The sequence below is a fragment of the Neolamprologus multifasciatus genome, chromosome 4 (assembly GCF_963576455.1).
Source record: "Neolamprologus multifasciatus chromosome 4, fNeoMul1.2, whole genome shotgun sequence".
NCBI lineage: Eukaryota > Metazoa > Chordata > Actinopteri > Cichliformes > Cichlidae > Neolamprologus > Neolamprologus multifasciatus.
In genome coordinates this window covers 19,167,993-19,186,182 of record NC_140442.1, presented here as the reverse complement: position 1 = coordinate 19,186,182, position 18,190 = coordinate 19,167,993, and the positions used below count along the sequence as shown (strand labels likewise).

The 18,190-nt window shown below is 38.4% G+C and overlaps 2 protein-coding genes and 1 long non-coding RNA gene across 3 annotated transcripts; all 3 read right to left on the bottom strand.

The window, feature by feature from the left end:
* Window positions 1-208: 208 nt before the first annotated feature.
* Window positions 209-5,751, bottom strand: hirip3 (HIRA interacting protein 3). Its single transcript, XM_085156125.1, has 8 exons — window positions 5,550-5,751; window positions 4,938-5,058; window positions 4,037-4,184; window positions 3,114-3,470; window positions 2,592-2,746; window positions 2,133-2,280; window positions 1,065-1,163; window positions 209-678 (listed from the first exon to the last, which is right to left on the bottom strand). The coding sequence occupies exons 1-8, from the start codon at window positions 5,621-5,623 to the stop codon at window positions 491-493; spliced, it is 1,290 nt and encodes a 429-aa protein (XP_085012251.1). The 5' UTR covers window positions 5,624-5,751; the 3' UTR covers window positions 209-490.
* A 1,306-nt stretch (window positions 5,752-7,057) lies between these two features.
* On the bottom strand, window positions 7,058-17,334 carry kctd13 (potassium channel tetramerization domain containing 13). Its single transcript, XM_085156130.1, has 7 exons — window positions 16,836-17,334; window positions 15,518-15,778; window positions 13,433-13,602; window positions 13,256-13,345; window positions 9,141-9,193; window positions 8,864-9,059; window positions 7,058-8,519 (listed from the first exon to the last, which is right to left on the bottom strand). The coding sequence occupies exons 2-7, from the start codon at window positions 15,753-15,755 to the stop codon at window positions 8,271-8,273; spliced, it is 996 nt and encodes a 331-aa protein (XP_085012256.1). The 5' UTR covers window positions 15,756-15,778; window positions 16,836-17,334; the 3' UTR covers window positions 7,058-8,270.
* Window positions 9,378-13,249, bottom strand: LOC146520289 (uncharacterized). Its single transcript, XR_014873612.1, has 2 exons — window positions 11,224-13,249; window positions 9,378-10,507 (listed from the first exon to the last, which is right to left on the bottom strand). It is a non-coding gene; the product is annotated as an uncharacterized LOC146520289 (long non-coding RNA).
* Window positions 17,335-18,190: the final 856 nt, after the last annotated feature.

Here is an 18,190-nt window from a genome sequence, read left to right as displayed (position 1 = left end):
TATAACTGCTCATGACTACAGAAGGATCTAGCACAGTTACAGAAGGTGAAAAGTTTACAAATTTATTTCTAAAATAAATTGTAAAATATTGCCACATTTGAAAATATCAATAACTTTGCCATCTTTTCTCTGAAATGACGTCCCTTTCTTTTGTCTGTCTCATAAACAGTATTTCAGTCATAAAAGTAAATTACTACTCCACATGAATCCATTTTGATCATAGTATTTTTATTTGAAATACGATTTAACAAAGATATACAATGGCAGTTAACAAAATGCCATTCACAATATTTTAACACTCAAACACCATCAATATCCTTTGTGATCACTGTTATCGCCATATAAAAAAGTCAGATTAATTTTGTTATGCTTAGTATCAAAACATTGAAGAAAAAAAAATCGAACACTTCCGGGGGGGGGGGGGGGGGGGGGGGGGGGGGGGGGGGGGAAGAGAGAGAGAGAGAGAGAGAGAGAGAGAGAACCAGACTCATCAGTCACTGTCTGCGTCATCACTGATGATCCCCTGCAGGTTGGCCCATTCGGACATTTTCCTGCGACCTCTGTGGGTATTGTTTTCCTGATCACTGTCTGATTCTGAGTTTAGAGTGCGCTGATATTCAGAGGACGGACAGTCCTGTTGTTTCTGACTTGCTGAGGCTCCCCTGCGTGTAGGTCGACCTTGGAAGAAACCATATTAAAGGTTCTGAATCACAACATAACTGACGCTACTGTCTACACCACTTCAGTATTCACCACAAGATGAACATTGTGCATTTCTCCACATAAGCAGGTAATAAACCACAGCTACAAGTCCTAGAAGGATTCCCATCTAAAAACAAGGAAATGTAAAACTATTCAAGATATTTTTGCAGTTGTTTGCATATCTGCTCAAGAAATATAGATTTAAATTGTTATTAAAATCATCATTAACTCAGATTAACAATAAGCACAAACAACAATGTCAATTTGTTTTGCGTTAGTTGCATCCTTTGAATCGTGGTGTCTACAGTGCTGTATTTGAAACAACTCTGAAGGAGTCATAGTATGACAAGAGAGCTGGTTACCTTGTGTGGTAATGATGTTGTTGACATCAAGAGCAGCCAGTTCTTGAGCTTGCTCTCTCTTCATTCTGACCTTTTTACATTTCTGAATAGTTGGCTGACCTGTGTGGAAGACAATAAGCTTTAAGTCATCAAACTGCATAATGAAAAACATTAAAAATTCAAACTGTCAACAATTAATTTTCATGTTGGGTTCAATACGGAAACAACTTGGCTACCATGTGATGACCCTGCTGTTGAGGGAAAAAGCCAATGTTGTGGCATTTCCTTAAAGCCTCAAAGCCTACACAAATGTAACCACATGGACTACAAAATGAAACCGGATAGTTTCCATCTGCAGAATCACATGGACTCTAAAAATGTTTTAGCGTTAGAGTATAAAGTTTTGTTAAGACGATTTGCCCATGTGGTTCAATTCAAAAGTTAGGTTTAGTTTTTTTCAGTTTATGGACCAAACCTGGGAACTTTTTATGTTTATAGAGATAGGGTGTTAACTTTTAGTTTTTTGTTTTGGGGCTCCTCTATCAAGCCCGAAGAAACCCCTGGCAGTGTTTGGTCAGTGGCTAACTTTAAGCATCTATGTGTGCTGTGATTGATCGCTGGCAACAATATTAGATAAAACTGCTCGCTGACAAATCATATAATCAGCAAATACACTCAATGCATTTAGGCATGTAGACATGGTCAGGAAGACCTGCTGAAGTTCAAACTGAGCATCAGAATAGGGAAGAAACATGATTTAAATGACTTGTTGTTGGTGTCAGGCGGGCTGGTCTAAGTATTTCAGAAGCTGCTGATCTACTGGGATTTTCCTTCACAACCATCCATAAGGTTTCCAGAGAATTATCCGTGAAAGAGAAAATATCTAGACAGGAAATTCTTTGGGTGAAGAGGACTTATTGATATCAGAGGTCAGAGGAGAATGGCCCGATTGTTTCAAGTTGATAGGAAAGCAACGGTAACTCATGGTTTCACTCTTTAGGGTTGGGTAATTGCTAAAGAATCTAAATCTGCAAATAAGCCAGAATGTATTTCTTCATTTTTATTTGACAAAAAAGGGTTCATACTCACCATGTACACCAAGCTCTTCAAGCTCCTTCTTCAGAACAGCCACTTGGGAGCGGATGGAGCGGCAGTCCTCCAGCAGTTTCTTGTAATTTCTCCTCACACCGCAGAGGGCAATGTAACGTTTGAGCCTCGCCACTGATTTGTCATCAGACTGCAGGATGAAGCCGAGGAGAAACAAGGTGTGAAAAAAAAAAAAGATATTTTTATAGATCTTCATTACATATAGTTACATATAGTTTTCAGGGTTATCTCTCTTTTAGTCTAGTTTTGCAGATTTGATTGAAAGCAGCCAAATAAACACAACTATAAAACTTTACTCAGTATTGTGTTTAATTAAAGGATCAGATACATGCAGAAACAAAATAATTCAGGTTCTCCTTTGTAAGATATGAAAGAATGCTTCTGTTGCGTGCACCACCAAGTACAATACAGATTAAAAGTTTAGTTTCATCTGACTCTCACCTTTGGTTTTCTGGTGCTCTCATCTTTCTTCACACTCTTCTTAATCTTCTTTTTATCTTTTGTTTTATCAGTCTTATTTTCTTTTTCATCTTCCAAAGAAGGTAGTGATGAATCTGAGTCTGGGTCACTGGTTTTCTTTTCCACTTTTGTATCTTCTGCAACACATCAGTAAATCATAATGTAAGTGGACTAGTACTTGTATAATGCTTTTCTATACTAATTGAGCAGTCAAAGTGCTTTCTTGCTACAAAGCTCACTCACCCAATCATAAACAGTCACTTTTTTCCTGCCCCTAAGTGCTTTTAATAGAACGTTTACACACTCACACTCCAATAGATACACTTGGGACCACTCGGGGTTCAGCATCTTGCACTGAACCCCACAATACTGTACAAGCTGGGGACTGAACTACCATTTTTCCAATTAACAGACGATCCCAACTCAGAAACCCCGCATATCAAGCAATTAAATATTGTGCCAATAAACGTAATAAATAATTTTATTTTTTTTTTGCATGATCACCTTTTTCACTGTCAGAAGACTCGTCACTCGTTTCTGACTTGCAGTCTCCATCTGATTCGTTTTCTGCATCACTCAGTGGTGTTTTCCTTCCTTCATCTTTACTGCTGGTTCTTGTCTCGACGTTCTTTCTCACCATTTTCTTTGGACTGTCACTGCAGTTGCTTTCCTTCTCGTTTCTTTCAGACTCACTGAGTTCCTCATCAGAAGACTCGTCACTGTCAATTTGACGATTTTCATTTCTCTTTCGCTGTGATTTTTTCACCTCTTGCTCTTCACCATCAGCTTGAGATTTGGCATTTTCTTCATCATTGCTGCTTTCTTCACTTTCTGTTTTGTTGTCCTCATGAGCCTCAGATTCTGTCATTATTAACCCACAAAAGGACATAATTGTATAATTTACAAAGAAAATATATTTGAATTGCAATCTTGAAATGGTCAAATACACTTGCCTTTACTTTTAATAGTAAGTAAAAATACTGCATAACCATACAAATCGCTTAAGGTTCTTAATTTTGGCTTGCCCAGTTTTGGCCTCCTGCTGGGTTATGACCAAAAAGGAAGTTGATGCTGAAGGCAGACAATTTCTAATGAGATTGGAGAGTCAGTAGCCTAGATCTTTGCTGAACACAAGCAGAGGTCTGTGTACCCATTTATCAAAGGATGATTTCTGTTTCCATGTTACATCATTTGTGCCATCATTTTGAAATAAATTATAAAACAGGCTATTACGAGCTGGCTGCAGGGTATCCTTTCTGCAGGTCTGTAATCAGAATGCACTCGCAAGGTTTGGGTGCTTTAGTTGGACCAAACTGCATGTTAAAAAGCTTCATTTGCTAAAGGATGTGCACAAACTGTATATGTCTATAGGCTTTCATTTCCCAGTGTTGTCCTTAGTTAAAATGAATTAGACACTGCTGGCCTACCTGATGATGAGCTTGAATGATTATTTCGTGATTTCTTTGCCCTGGATTCATCTTCACTCTCACTCATGACCTCATCATTTCCATTTTCTCTCTTCCTTTTATTCTGGGGCTTCTTAGTCTCTGAGTCACTTTCACTTTTATCATTATCCTATGAGGAAAATCAACAATTATAAAGATGATAACTATGGAACTAAAATAAAAATGTAAAAGACTGATAGACGATTATTTTATGTATTATATATACATAAATTCTGATCTGCCACAAAATTAAAACCACCTGCAAAACAACAGATAAATCCCTCTCATACTACCAACTATGAGACAGGACCTCTGTTACACAGGGCTATTCTGTTGCGTCTTGCACGGGGATGCGGGGATTGCTTTTGATCCTGTAGATTGCAGAGGTGAGGCTCTCTGTATGGGCTTGTTTCAGTGCATATGGGTGCTTCCCAAAAGGTTGATTCTATTCATCTGGACGTCCGCTACATCGATGTGAACATGAAACGCGAGTCTGATTCTTCTGCCAAAGTGTGGGCAGGATCTTTTATATTTGCACACACATGATTTCATTTTGAATTTCACTGAATCCGTGTTTTTTGAATGTGGCACAGCTCGAAAATTAAGCAAATGCTTGATCATCTCTGCTTGATGATATCAGGATATGAGGAGTTTGAAGGTAGCCAAGTTTGAGGGATTATACTACTAGAGAAGAGCTCTGCAGTTGGAGAGAGCTGTTGCCATTGGGAGAAGGAGTAATGTTTACATGAATGATAAATGTCAAAATAAAAGCCACATGAGGACCTATGGTTTCTCAACAGAAGTTTGCACTGTCTGTGAACACTTTAATGATGTGGCTGACCAGTGCATATCATTATCTATATGGAAAAGCAAAAACAGGTACCTGCATTTTCATCAGTTCCTCTTGCACCACCTGTTTCATTAAAGTTTTTACTTCGGGACTTAATGAGTCACATTTGTTGTGTGCCTGATATCTCTTTTTTAAAATTCCCAAGGTCAGCGTGCTGGAATAAAACAGCAGAAAGATTACATCTGTGAGTGGCAGGAAGGCTGTCATTTACAGTAACTGCCACATTTGAGGTTTAGGCTTTTGAACACACTGAAAAATACAACTAAAATCGGTAACATCCTTCATAACAGCCTGGCACTAATCAATACCTGCGAGAGAAGCTACTTGCACTTTTTGCAAAACTATAATATTTAGGTTTTAAAAACCCAAAATGTCACTGAAAGATCGATGCGCTAGCATCAGAAAACGTCTCGAAGGAATGAAATCAATAATAAACAGAGAACTCGTTAACATAATACTTTTAAAATATGTCCCATCTTCTCAGTAGTAAATGGCACATTTGGGGTTGAGTTTTACTTTTAGAACGGACAACATGCTGCTGGTTGGAGTATTTTCAGATTTCAGTTTAAGTAACCGAATGCTACATAAAGAAGTTAGGCCCATGTCGTTTGTTAGCACAACACGTCTTTAATGCTTCCACTGTACCTTAGGTCTGCCTCGTCACGGAGTTGACCACACACAAACCTGCGGATACCTGCTGCCTCCTTCTCCGACACCATCCTAACACACTGGGAGATTCTTTTTGGCGGCGACTCCGGGACCTCCGCGCGTAATGGGAAGTGACGTCAGATACACCACGCCCCTTCTGTGTAGTATACAATTTGAGAACCACAAAAAGTTTCGGACCAGTGTTGTGTTTTGTTAGTTTTATTTCTAAGTTTTATTTTTATATTTCATTTTGACTTTTTTTTAAATTCAGTTTATTTTCAGTTGGTTCCTGGAGTGTTTTCGCTCGTTTCAGTTTAGTTATTGTTTCGAAAATGTTTAGCTTTATATAGTTTTTATTAGTTTCTATGTTAGTTTTTGTCTCTAGTATTAGCTGTTTTAGGGCATAGGCTAGAGCAAAGTTTTAGTAAAATCCCTACAGATATTACCACAGAAACAGAGATTTCTTAAATCAGCTGACCCCCAGTCTTGCAGCTATCCAGAGTCTCAGCATGTTCATCAAATCCTCAGATTTTACCAGATTAACAAATACTACAACTAATTAACTCCATTTTAAAATTAATTTTATTCTATTTAATTTTCCAGGATTAGTTTGTTAGTTTAAAAAAAAAAAAAATTATCCTTGTTTCCTATATGTGATGAATGTGCTGTAGTGCTATCTTAATGTAAGATAAAAAAACAAAACAGCTGTAATAAGGCATACAATCCTTAGTTTGTTGACCATGGCAATATGAAATGTATATGTAACCAATTTTGTTGAATCATGTCTTTCAGTTTTTATTCAGTTTTCAGGTTTTTCTTTTTGTTAATTATCGTGTCTCTTTTCTTGTCTATGTGTGGAGCTGTTTGCATATTGTTGGGAAGGATAATACTAAATACTGGGGGCTGCTAATAGCTAATAAAATTTGTACTTTCCATTATAATTTCACTTTATTCTAATACCAAATATATCCCAAATACTTAGCAATAGAAGGCATTAGATAATAAGATAATTTTAATTTATAAAATCAAATAATAATGAATTATCTAAAATATTTTCCCCCCCCTTTTTAATTTTTTTTCTCTTTATGTGAGAGTTGACTGGAGCTGTTTTTGCAGTGTTTTCAATACAGTAATGAGCAGTCAGACTGTACTGGTGTTTTTTAAACTAGAAATAGAAAACCTTAGAGATGTTCCACAAATGTAGTAAAGGAGGACCTAAAGAGGGGACATTGTAACACTGGAAGTGAGCAGCCCAAAGAAGATGATGAACACCCACCCAAGGCTAGAAGGGCAGTGGTCACTGCTGAGGCCATTGCCCAAGTGAGAGAAAGAGATTCACTCCGAATCTAATTGGTTTGGCTTTTGCATATACTTCCCCTATGTTTAATTAATTTCAGCATGGTAGTTTTTATGTAATATTACAGAAAGAACATGTTATAAGAAAGTCTGTTTTGTAAAGTATCTTAGAAATAAAAGGGGCAAAAAAACCAAAAAACAGTCCAAACTAGATTTCAGTCATTTATTGAAATATTTCCATGACAACTATTGGACGGAAATTACATTAGTGCATATTTCAAGATTATTTTATAAAAAGATCTGAGTTACATATTGCTCTCATTCAGATTTTCCAGTATTCAGAGTGATTAGGGTTACACACTAGTGAAGATTAGAAAGACAATCCTCTCCCTGAGAGAACAAAAAATACAACCCAGTACACACAACACTTTTGTCATCACTATATGGCCAAAGAAAAACAACATAAAACAAACAAACCCCCCCCCCAAAATTCTGTAGTTTAGTTTAAGACAGAGAAGAAGTGAAAGTCTATGGCTCAGAACAAAATGCAAAATCCAAGAAATGGTTTCGGTTCCTCTTGAAAACTTAAACTGAAATGTAAGCTTACAATTTATTCATTTACAGGAGTAAATTCAAATTTTGAGTGCAGAGAGAGTGCAACGTACCTTTTCTGAAATTAAAACTCGTTTGAGCACGAGTGAACACAAAGACTCAATACAAAAGTTAAATACCAAATAATAAATTAGGTTCATAAATTAATAAAAAACATCTTGAAGCAACAGCTGTAATAACATAAATAAAGAAAACTGAGCTTCTCATCATTCACAAGCCCCCCCCCGAAAAAAAAAATGGCTACTGTGTCTTATTCCAGTGTTGCAATATCTAGGCTCAACTTCACCGTCCTCTGTCCATCAATGTTCGGCAGCATCTCACTCCAGAAGAGAAAGGGGAATCAAGTTTCACAGCCTGCATAAACTGACACAGTGTTTCCTACAAGTCACACACAGAAAAGGCTGGCTGTGCATGTCATTAAAACCCACATGGACATTAGGTTGTCTGCTCTAAGATAAAGATGGGAGGACATTGGGTTTTGAAGACTATTCAGTAGCTTGCAGGAGGTTCATTAACCTCTGAAAAGTAATGTCTATGCCAGTATCAGTACCAGTATTTCCCATCTAAAGACTGTACACACGTTGTTTTCATGTAAACAAATGCATTTTCCTTTCCACGCACACTCAGACCTAAATTTACAAATCAGTCATCAACCAACATTTCTGAAAAGTCTGAGGACATTTAATGAAATTACGTACCAAACTATTGCTGTCATTGAAGACGTGTTTTTCATTCCCTTAACATTCAAAAAACAAACAAAAAAATCCCAACAAAGTTTAAGTCCCTTTCCCCTGCTTTGTTTGGACATTATTAGTCCTTATACACAGTTTGCTGACCGTGGCCTCTTTCATCGTGCATTATGTGTCTCCTTACGTGGATCCGTCGTACTCGTCTATCCCCTCCCACGGCACCCTCTTCCTCTGACTGACCAGCTCCCAGCGATGAACCGGAGCCTCTTGAATCTAAAAGGTGCAAGCCTCCTGGTCCAGATCCTCTGTTGTTCTCATAGATGAGGATATTGAGGGTTTCTTCGAATATTCGGGCTTCGGGAAACTCAACCTAGAAGCACAGGTGTTTGGGAAAGGTCACTGAATATTTATTTGCTCTGTACAGCAACCTGAATATGTGCTTATTAATAAGCACATTTTCAGGGCATAAGCCCAATATAAGGTGTTGGTACAGGAATAAGTTTAAAAAACATAATTGCATATCACTTTCATCCAACCACATGCTTCCTGCCTCTTAATGTAGAAAGCTCAATAACTGACTCCAGTGGGAGGGGTTTCTCTTCTTTGGATTTACTGTAGGTTAATTAAAAGGCTGCCATCATTACCAGACAGCAAGTAAGTGTATTTCTCAAAAATGTTGATCAAATGCTTTAATATTTATTAAACAATGCTTACTTTGGTCTGCTTCTTCTCTGTAGCATAGACAATGGAAGTGCAGCACACTTCAGCAATCTTGCGGCCTTCGCCATAAAAAGACCAGCAGCAGATCTCATCCCCCAGCACGTCTTTGACAAACAGGACGCGGCCATTAAATCGCAGCACGAGTTTGTCGAACAGTTCAATGTTCTTCAGCAGGTTATCGTCAGAGTTGCTGGACACAGCAGAGCAGGAAAAAGTAAGCATCTATGAACTTTGTGGATTCATTATCATTTTAAAAATCCAAAGATCTTACCTGGTGTATGAGTATTTGTTGTTTCCTCTGTTGTTCTGCAACTTTACTACTGGCTAAAAGAGCGAGAAAGAGCAATATTAATAAGAGGGTACGTTTAATATAACCTAAAACGAGACAAACACTTAAACTGTCTCTTTCTAGTTAACAGTAAGTGAGGAACCTTAAACCAAAGGGGTCAGTTCAGTAGAAAAAACACTGCTGGTGAACAACACAATAACAACAAAAATATAAGTGCAAGCATCTAGTGCAGGGGTCTGCAACCTTTAACACCCAAAGAGCCATTTGGACCTGGTTTCCACGCAAAAGAAAACACTGGGAGCCACAAACACTTTTTGACATCTAAAATGAAGATAATGCTGTATATATTGTTGTTTTTACCTTTATGCTTTGTGTGAACAACTAAGGTTTGTTGCTTATGAAATCCATGAAGTGCTACAGGGAAAATTACATTTTATTTATGTAATTAACACATTTTGAACTTTTAAATAAACAAAAGGAAAGACACCCAGCTGAACTAAAATGATCCATGTAGCAAACAAAAGCTGTTGTGAGCCGCCACCCTTATATCGCCTTTGGGCTTTTGGAGCCTTGACCTGACTTTTAAAAAAATAATTGGAAAAAAAGCACTATGCTGCTAAAAAATGAAAAATACTGCCTAAATATGTATTTTACCAGGTTAATGTGTGTGACCGGGTGCGGTCTGCAGCACCACTGCAGGGGAGGCGGACGCACCTGAGCGGCACCCGCAATCACGCCTCGCCACCTTAACGTCTGTGCTCTCTATGCTGTTGTTGGTATATGTCGGGCTGTGAGCTGAAAAGCTACAGCTGGCTGTATGCGTACAGCAACCGTGTGTGAAAAGCGGTCAATAAAGAGATGCTGAAAAGCGTGTTCATGCAAACATTGTCGGGTCTGCCGTGATATGTTTACAATGGGACTTCTGCTCATGAACCTCTGCACACAGCATATGCAAATCGGGGCTGTACGAAGTCACTTTCATCTTTACGCAGGACTGTAAGCTGTCATCTGTGAGGCGTGAGTGGTGTTTGTTTTTAACATAGCTCACGGTGGAGAATAGCTGCTGACAATGTGGATCCGAAGATCCATAACTGGCCTACCTGGGGTTGAAAGTCTCGATAAATGCCTGGCGTTTAACTACAAGTTAAAAAAACAAAACTAACATAAATAAAACACACTTCAGCTAAATACTTCTAATTTATTTTTCCCAAACCACGCGGAGCCGCACTATAAGGACTAAAGAGCCGCAGGTTGCCGACCCCTGATCTAGTGCTACACTATTAATTTCCTACAAACGTATTGTGAAAGTTTCTGGACACAGAAAAGCTTAAGGGCTTTTATTTTATTTCCTGCTCCTCACATACAAGGTCTTAAATAATCAGGCCCCATCTTATCTTAATGACCTTGTAGTACCATATCACCCTATTAGAGCACTTCGCTCCCGCTCTGCAGGCCTACTTGTTGTTCCTAGAGTATTTAAAAGTAGAATGGGAGGGAGAGCCTTCAGTTTTCAGGCCCCTCTTCTGTGGAACCAGCTTCCAGTTTGGATTCAGGAGACAGACACTATCTCTACTTTTAAGATTAGGCTTAAAACCTTCCTTTTTGCTAAAGCATATAGTTAGGGCTGGACCAGGTGACCCTGAATCCTCCCTTAGTTATGCTGCAATAGATGTAGGCTGCCGGGGGATTCCCATGATGCATTGAGTTTTTCCTTTCCAGTCACCTTTCTCACTCACTATGTATTAACAGACCTCTCTGTATTGAATCGTATCTGTTATTAATCTCTGTCTCTCTTCCACAGCATGTCTTTATCCTGTCTTCCTTCTCTCACCCCAACCGGTCGCAGCAGATGGCCGCCCCTCCCTGAGCCTGGTTCTGCCGGAGGTTTCTTCCTGTTAAAAGGGAGTTTTTCCTTCCCACTGTCGCCAAAGTGCTTGCTCATAGGGGGTCATATGATTGTTGGGCTTTTCTCTGTATCTATGAAGCGCCTTGAGGCGACATTTGTTGTGATTTGGCGCTATATAAATAAAATTGAATTGAATTGAATTGAATTGAATTTTGAAACTCACAAGGGAAATGCTGAGTTTCTATTGACAGGGTAATGCTGTAATTTGTGAAATGGGAACCACAGTCTTTACACAGATGTTTTAAGAAAAACAGGTCCGTCTGTAATATAAGAGTGCTTCAGATAAAGCCCTGCTACCTTCTTTAGTTGAGAAAAATAAAAGCTCTTTTTTCAAGTACAATAAACACAATTACCAGCAGTCTCTGCTGGAGCCTGTAACAATCTCAGCTTTTTTTCTTATTCACCAAAGTAATACAATACTATACTGGGCCCCACCTCTTGATTTTCTTCTGAAATATTTTCCCTCCTAGATAATCCAAAATCAACAGTCTGTTGTATTGTTGAAAAGTGGAAGCATTTAGAAACCACAGCAGCTCAGCCATGAAGTGTTAGACCACGTAAAGTTTCAGAGCGAAGTTTGCCGAATGCTAAGGTGTATAGTGAGTAAAAACTAGAGAGCTCCAAACCTCCTCTGGGATTAACATCAGCACAAAAACTGTGCCAACCTGTGTCTGGAGCTTCATAGCATGGGTTTCCCATGTGCAGCTCCTGTAGGTTTAATGTAGCACAGTGCTTACAACTTATACTTACAAGCATTTTAGGCTTGAATATAATTACTGTTGTGTTTTGTTTTTTTGTTCAATATTTTTCTCTTGTGCATCTTTTTCCATCTCCTGGCAGGGCTCTAGAGTGCGACTAATTTGATCACAAATGCAACCACATTTTTCAATGGTGCAACTAAAAAAAAAAATCTTTGGTTGCACCAGTACGACCAACTGTTCGGGTAACAAAAAAAACAAAAAAAACAAAAAATCTCTGCGACTCCGTGTGGTCATCAACAGACACACATTATACCCCTATCGTGGACTAAATCAATCCAGAATCAGAGATAGTCAGGGGCGGGACCTCTCTGATTGGCCGTAGTCCAGTTGAAAGTGCAGTTGGAAGAGGGAGGTGAGTAGCTTGAATAAAGCGATATCGATTCATTTAATCCTGAATCGACTTTTAAATATAACTGTGTTTTGCCAGAAATGCCAGATTCTCAGACTAAAGCTCACAAAACTATTTCAACAACCATCAAACAGTAAATGAGAGCAGGTACACGGATTCCACACAAAGACGTAAACACAGAGCGGACCCGACGCATCAGAATCAGCTTTCTCTTTCTCGGCTTTCTCACCCGCAAGTAGACGGACACGCTGTCGGACACGCTGTCGGACACGCTGTCGGACACGCTGTCGGACACGCTGTCGGACACGCTGTCGGAGCTCAGTGATTCTGATGCGTCGGGTCCGCTCTGTGTTTACGTCTTTTTGCGCTGATTCTGAGCTGCAGGTTTTGTCTCCCTCCAACCAAAATTCGCCGAGCCAGCAGCAAAAGAAGCAGCAAACTACGCTTCACATTTGATAAATGTCGTCATGAATTCCCTCTGACTTTTGCTGTTTTGCTTCCACCACGATAAAAATCACACTTCATGCACAGCTCTCTCTCTCTCTGTGTGTACTTCAGGAACAGTTTCCCGTCTCAAATCTCTGTTTTCTGCATTATTCATTGGCTTATTACCCACCAGTCTACCTTTTTTTTTTTTTTACAGCGGCCACTGTCTTTTTCTTTTCTTTTTTTTTCGTACTTAAATGACGTCGGACAAGAAAGCCTAATGTCTGCTGTTCAATACTGGAGAAACTTTTTAAAATTATGCAAAATTGCAGAATATTTTGAAGGTTATCTGCTATAAAAAGCCAGGCCAGAAAAACTCTCCTTCATGTTTTTCTGTGTTTTATTCTCATTAGGCGCACCCATGGCAAAAAGTCTAGAGCCCTGTCCTGGGTAACAGTAACATCATCAACAGCATCAGTCACTAATATTAGGCATTTAAGAAATGTTTAAGAAAATGACTGATTCCTAAACATTAAATACTACATAACTATCTGCCAGCACTCAGCATCTCCAAATTGCATTCACAAACAGCTAGACAGTCATTACATATGCATCCAGCTTAGGGGCCAACTGATGAAACTTGAATTAAATTTACCTTTCTACATGTAGCAATCATCCTCTGTTCTTCTTTGGCTGAGGTGATCATGGGTATGCGGCATACACTTTCAAAGACATCCTTTTGTTTCTGGAAGTAAAGAAAACATGTCAAAATTTGTACATGTTTCACTTTATTAAAATCCACAAAAAAGAAATCTTAGTACCACGTGTTTACCTGCATGACACTGAGACAGTGTTGGACGAGTCCCTGGACCCGGTAGTACTGGGCCTCTTTTAGAACTTCATCTAGTTCTCTGTGGTCCTCCGGAAGTGGTACTGAGCCATCTCGAAGGAAGTTCAGAACCAGCTCAAAATGCCGACCAGATCTATCCAAAACTACCCACCCTAGAGCAAAAGGGAGAGTAATTTCAGGAATTTTAATTCAGGTTATTATGCTTATATTATATTTACTGAGGTAGTCAAGAGGCCCCTTTAATGTGTTAGCATAACAGCTAACAAAGAGGATACAACATAATTCAATATTTACCAGCTTTCAGAGTCAACATTATTTTGGTGGGACTTTTAAAACAGTAGTATGGTTAATAAGGCATACTCTTGGGACTTTGACAGATACAAAAATGTTTTAAAAATAAAACAAAACAGAAGAAATATCCAGAATTCAGTGTTGGGTTTATATTAAATGACTACTGGAGTTAATTAAGACAAATGCATTGCAAATGCGTACGATATGATGTACAAGCAATGATTTGTACATATTTGTTTCACCCATGCGCGCGCTTTTTCTCCCAGTATTCTGTGGGAGGGGCAAAAATTCCTGTTTTGATGTTGAAAGTTGCCAACCTCTGCACTAGGTGATCAAAACTGTAGAAGCAGCCATTCTTGTGAATTGTGGACAACTTTGTAGATGGAAAGATAGATGGATAGATATAGAAAGAGAGTATAGACATATACAAAAAAGGACTATCTCAGTAATAAATGGCCTTTTTTGGAATTTTGCAAATTTGCACATGATGTGAGTGATCGTTCATTTATTCATTATTTTGTTTTGGTTGTTATAAATGCTTACAAGATGAAAAGAACGACAATATGTGATCGCTGCAGAAGTGTAAACAACTTAAAGAAAATAAAACCTGACAGCTGTATTTACCAATAAGTGATGGATATGAGGTTAACACATCAGTATTGTAAGGATTTTGGCTGAATTGGTGCAAAACTGAATGACTTCCAAAGTGTAAGACTTTCTGTTCAAGCCCATTTTTTAGGTCTCCTCACATAAAATAAACCCTACACCTTCTATACAGTGCAAGTCTTGGTGACAGGATACTGTAACAGCCGTTTGACACAACTTCCGTTTTAGATTCTGCTTAGTGAATACACAGTAACTAAGAGTTATCATTAAATTCTGGAAATAAGTATAACTAGGGATGGGTATCGAAACCCGGTTCTTGTTGGCATTTTTGCAAAAGATTCCCTTATCGATTCCAGTCACCCCGAATGACGTCACCACGTTGCGGAGCTTCATTTACCTGGCAGGAAACATGGCGCCTAAGCGGCTCAAAAGTTTGGTTATACTTTACGAGAACGGGCAACACGCAATACTTGCAAATTAGATATTTTATTTAAGGGAGGAAACACTACGAATATGCTAAAGTATTTTCTCACAAAACACGCGATGACCTTAAATGAATGTCGTGTTTTTAATTCCGCTCCGGACTTGTAAACCTCAACCCAGCAGCAGCGGTAACATTTGCACGTCCCCTCATGTTAATGCGGCAGGTAAATAATCAACTAACAGTGCATATTATGTTAGCGCGATCTGGACATTACTGGATATTCTTGTGTAACTGCTACAGAATAATTTATGTTATAGCTACAGAAGAATATTTATTTTATTATTTTACATTTACAATTTTTTTTCCCGGGGACCCTGTGACACCCCATTGAAGAGCTGTAGGCCGTGGATCTCTTAAGATCTCACTGTTGGGTTTGTAAGGCCATGTTACTCCTAAATTTCTATCTTCTTCAAAAAGAAGTTATGAAGCAAAGTTCTAAGCTAATCGACCTTAGTGTTCTCCTTTTTTAAAAATAAGAATCGATAAGAGAATCGATAAGAGAATCGATAAAGAATCGAACCGAAATCGAAGATGGAATCGGAATTGTGAAAATCTTATCTATTCTCATCCCTAAGTATAACTGCATAAAACCCTGCCTCAAACTCTCAACATCATGTTAAAACTCCTGATATCAACAACACAGTCTTCAAAATCTTAGTGCTCACCAAAGAGATACATCCACCCACCTTCTGAGTCTATGGTAACATCAGTTTCTCCATTGCACATGCTCCGCAGCAGGCTGTCTTCCTTGCTTAATGTCTGGATGGTTGTATAATGCAATGAGCCACCAACATTTAACTTGACGTACTTGCTCCCCAGCAGACCCTGGTTCCTGTGATCATCTGTGTGAAGGCAGGCAGGCTGGGAAACAGTGGACTGGGCAGAGTCGGCAGCATGACTGCCGACTGAAGCCTCAGCAGACATGGGGTTGAAGAGTCACTTTCTGACTGAAATACACAAGAGTCTTATATTATTTACGCCACTGCGGATAATTATCCTATTTCAGCTGCTTCTTAACTGAGAGTAACATAATAGGTCTTAGACTTTAGGAGAATAGCTTTGTATCTGAGCTACTTTCTGCTTTCTTTCCTCTTTCTGCTCTGTAGCTGATGTTATGATTATCTGTGCCTACAGAAGCCACATATAATGACGAATATAAAAAAAAATTTCAAGTCAGAACAAAGTGCACTGGGAAATGGAGTAAGTGCTCATGAGGGTGTGAGCATAAGCAAAATAGATAGAACTATTAACTTAACAGGGTTATTATAGTTTTATATTTTCAAATTACTTTTCATTTAGTTTTAATCTTCGAAAAATTGTATTAGTCTCTGCTTGACATCTTTTTAAGTAATATTGTATTTAGAGTAAATGCCAGAGGCAAATAAAATATTAGAATAAAAACACATTGTTTTTTTCAAAGCAGTGTGGGTGAAAGTAGTGTTTTTTGTTTGTTTGTTTTTTAATCTTTTTTTTTTTTTTTTAAATCGACTTAACAAAAATATTCCTTTCCTCATATCTACTTTTAGTGAACTATAATAACCTTAATCATTAATCACGGTGGGGAATTTAAAAAGAGTTTCAGCTGATCTTTGTGTTACTATGACATTAATACACCATGTGGGTGTGTAGATTTTTTTTTTTAAAAAAGGGCCAAATTACAACTGTCACCAAACCTCTAAATCTGTACTAAAATCACATCATTTTCTCAGCCACATCCACTTTGTTTATTGTAATGATTGAATTTGAACATCTATCAGGACAAAACATTAGGATCAAATGACCATTTTTTTCCCCAAACAGCAAACTGATTCAGACTAGCCCTTTTCACATAAAGCCCTGAGGCGTTACTGGCAGCCATTGATTAGATAACATAAACACTTTCAGTCACATGAGGCACCTCAAATGACACCCCTGACTGACGTCTACTGTAATATGACAGCTGCTGACATATCGGACTATTAAACTGAAATTACACTGAGCTAGCTCATAGTAAACTGTACTTACCACACTGAACATCCAAAGGTGTTAAGAGAGTGAACCTATCTAAGCTAACAAAACTAAAAATATAGCTTTAATTAGCCAGCAATCGTTAATCAACTAGCTAGCTTCTGTAAAGAGGCCAGGTAAATTTACGGCGCAGCTAACATCTGACGCCTCATTTTAATCGCACAGCTAAAGAAACGAGGCTAACAGCAGCTAGTCTACTCCGTCACGCTTTAAGCTACTAATGCTCATTTGCTCTGTACCGCTTAGTGACCAAGAACGCGAATTCCACATCCACTCCAATTTCACTGTTGGGCACAAAACTGCAGCTAGTATGATAAGCTAAATAGGTCAGTCGGAAGCGAAACTAGACATCTTCTTCCGCTGTTTTCTTCTTCTACTTTTAACCGATCTTTGAATGGAATGACTGCCACCTATCGAGTAAGTGGTTAGTGCTTACACTAACTTGTTGTAATAGACAACCACACATTCATATTATTCTCTTTTTAACAGAACAGCAGAATTTCTCTAAAAATATATTAAAATTACTATTTCTTTCGGGACCGGTGAGCGTCTCTGTTATAGCTGAGCCTTAGGCCGTGTATACACTGCCATCTACTGGTCACAGTGAGGAACTGCAACAACACAATAACTGTTCTGTTGTTTGCTCTTCGATGAGTTTTGAACAAAGTAGTGGGTTTAGGTTAATAAAAGTGATTCCAAACTGCCTGTAAGTGTTTGGTGAGTGGATGGAATGATTGTTTTAAGGATGCCTGTATTAATCTCTTTAACCTGGGCCAGTGACCAGCATTTGTTACACTGCAAATAATGGGTCTAAAATATAGGTATGCTCATAAACATGATTATGGTACTTGGAACACAGATATAAACCAAAAGGGAAGTACAATGCGTGTTCACTGGACAGTGACAAGTGGGTCTGACTCAGAGTTTCAGGTCTTCCTACAATGTAACATATTCACATTAACAAATTCAGATCTATATTATTTCACTATAACGTCACATTCTCCTCTCTCCAGGAGTTGCAATGCAACTCAGAGACAGTGACAGGCCACTTCAAGTTGCACACTATGTACAAACATACCACAACCCGAGGGATGAAAAATTACAATGACAGACTTACAAAGCTTACATGCTGTATATGTATAATGAATGTGGATAAATCCAGTGTTAAAATAATCACATAATTGTTTTTGTGTATTGACATACTTTTCAATATGGCTTATCTTATAAGTCAAGAGCACGACCAATTTTAAATGAATAACCCATAAAATTAATATCACTATTTCAAGACAATTTCTATATTGAAATAATGAAATTTAATGAAACTGGTGAAAGCTAAAGTATTGGAAAGCTTT

Excerpts from the sequence above, each read along its gene's own strand:
- hirip3 (XM_085156125.1), bottom strand. The coding sequence starts at position 5,623 with ATGGTGTCGGAGAAGGAGGCAGCAGGTATCCGCAGGTTTGTGTGTGGT. Across the intron at positions 5,059-5,549 it reads CGTGACGAGGCAGACCTAAG|CACGCTGACCTTGGGAATTT; the intron begins GTACAGTGGAAG and ends GTTTTATTCCAG. Across the intron at positions 2,281-2,591 it reads AGAGCACCAGAAAACCAAAG|TCTGATGACAAATCAGTGGC; the intron begins GTGAGAGTCAGA and ends TTCATCCTGCAG.
- kctd13 (XM_085156130.1), bottom strand. The coding sequence starts at position 15,755 with ATGTCTGCTGAGGCTTCAGTCGGCAGTCATGCTGCCGACTCTGCCCAG. Across the intron at positions 13,346-13,432 it reads ACTGTCTCAGTGTCATGCAG|AAACAAAAGGATGTCTTTGA; the intron begins GTAAACACGTGG and ends CTTTACTTCCAG. Across the intron at positions 9,194-13,255 it reads TGATTGCTACATGTAGAAAG|CCAGTAGTAAAGTTGCAGAA; the intron begins GTAAATTTAATT and ends TCGCTCTTTTAG.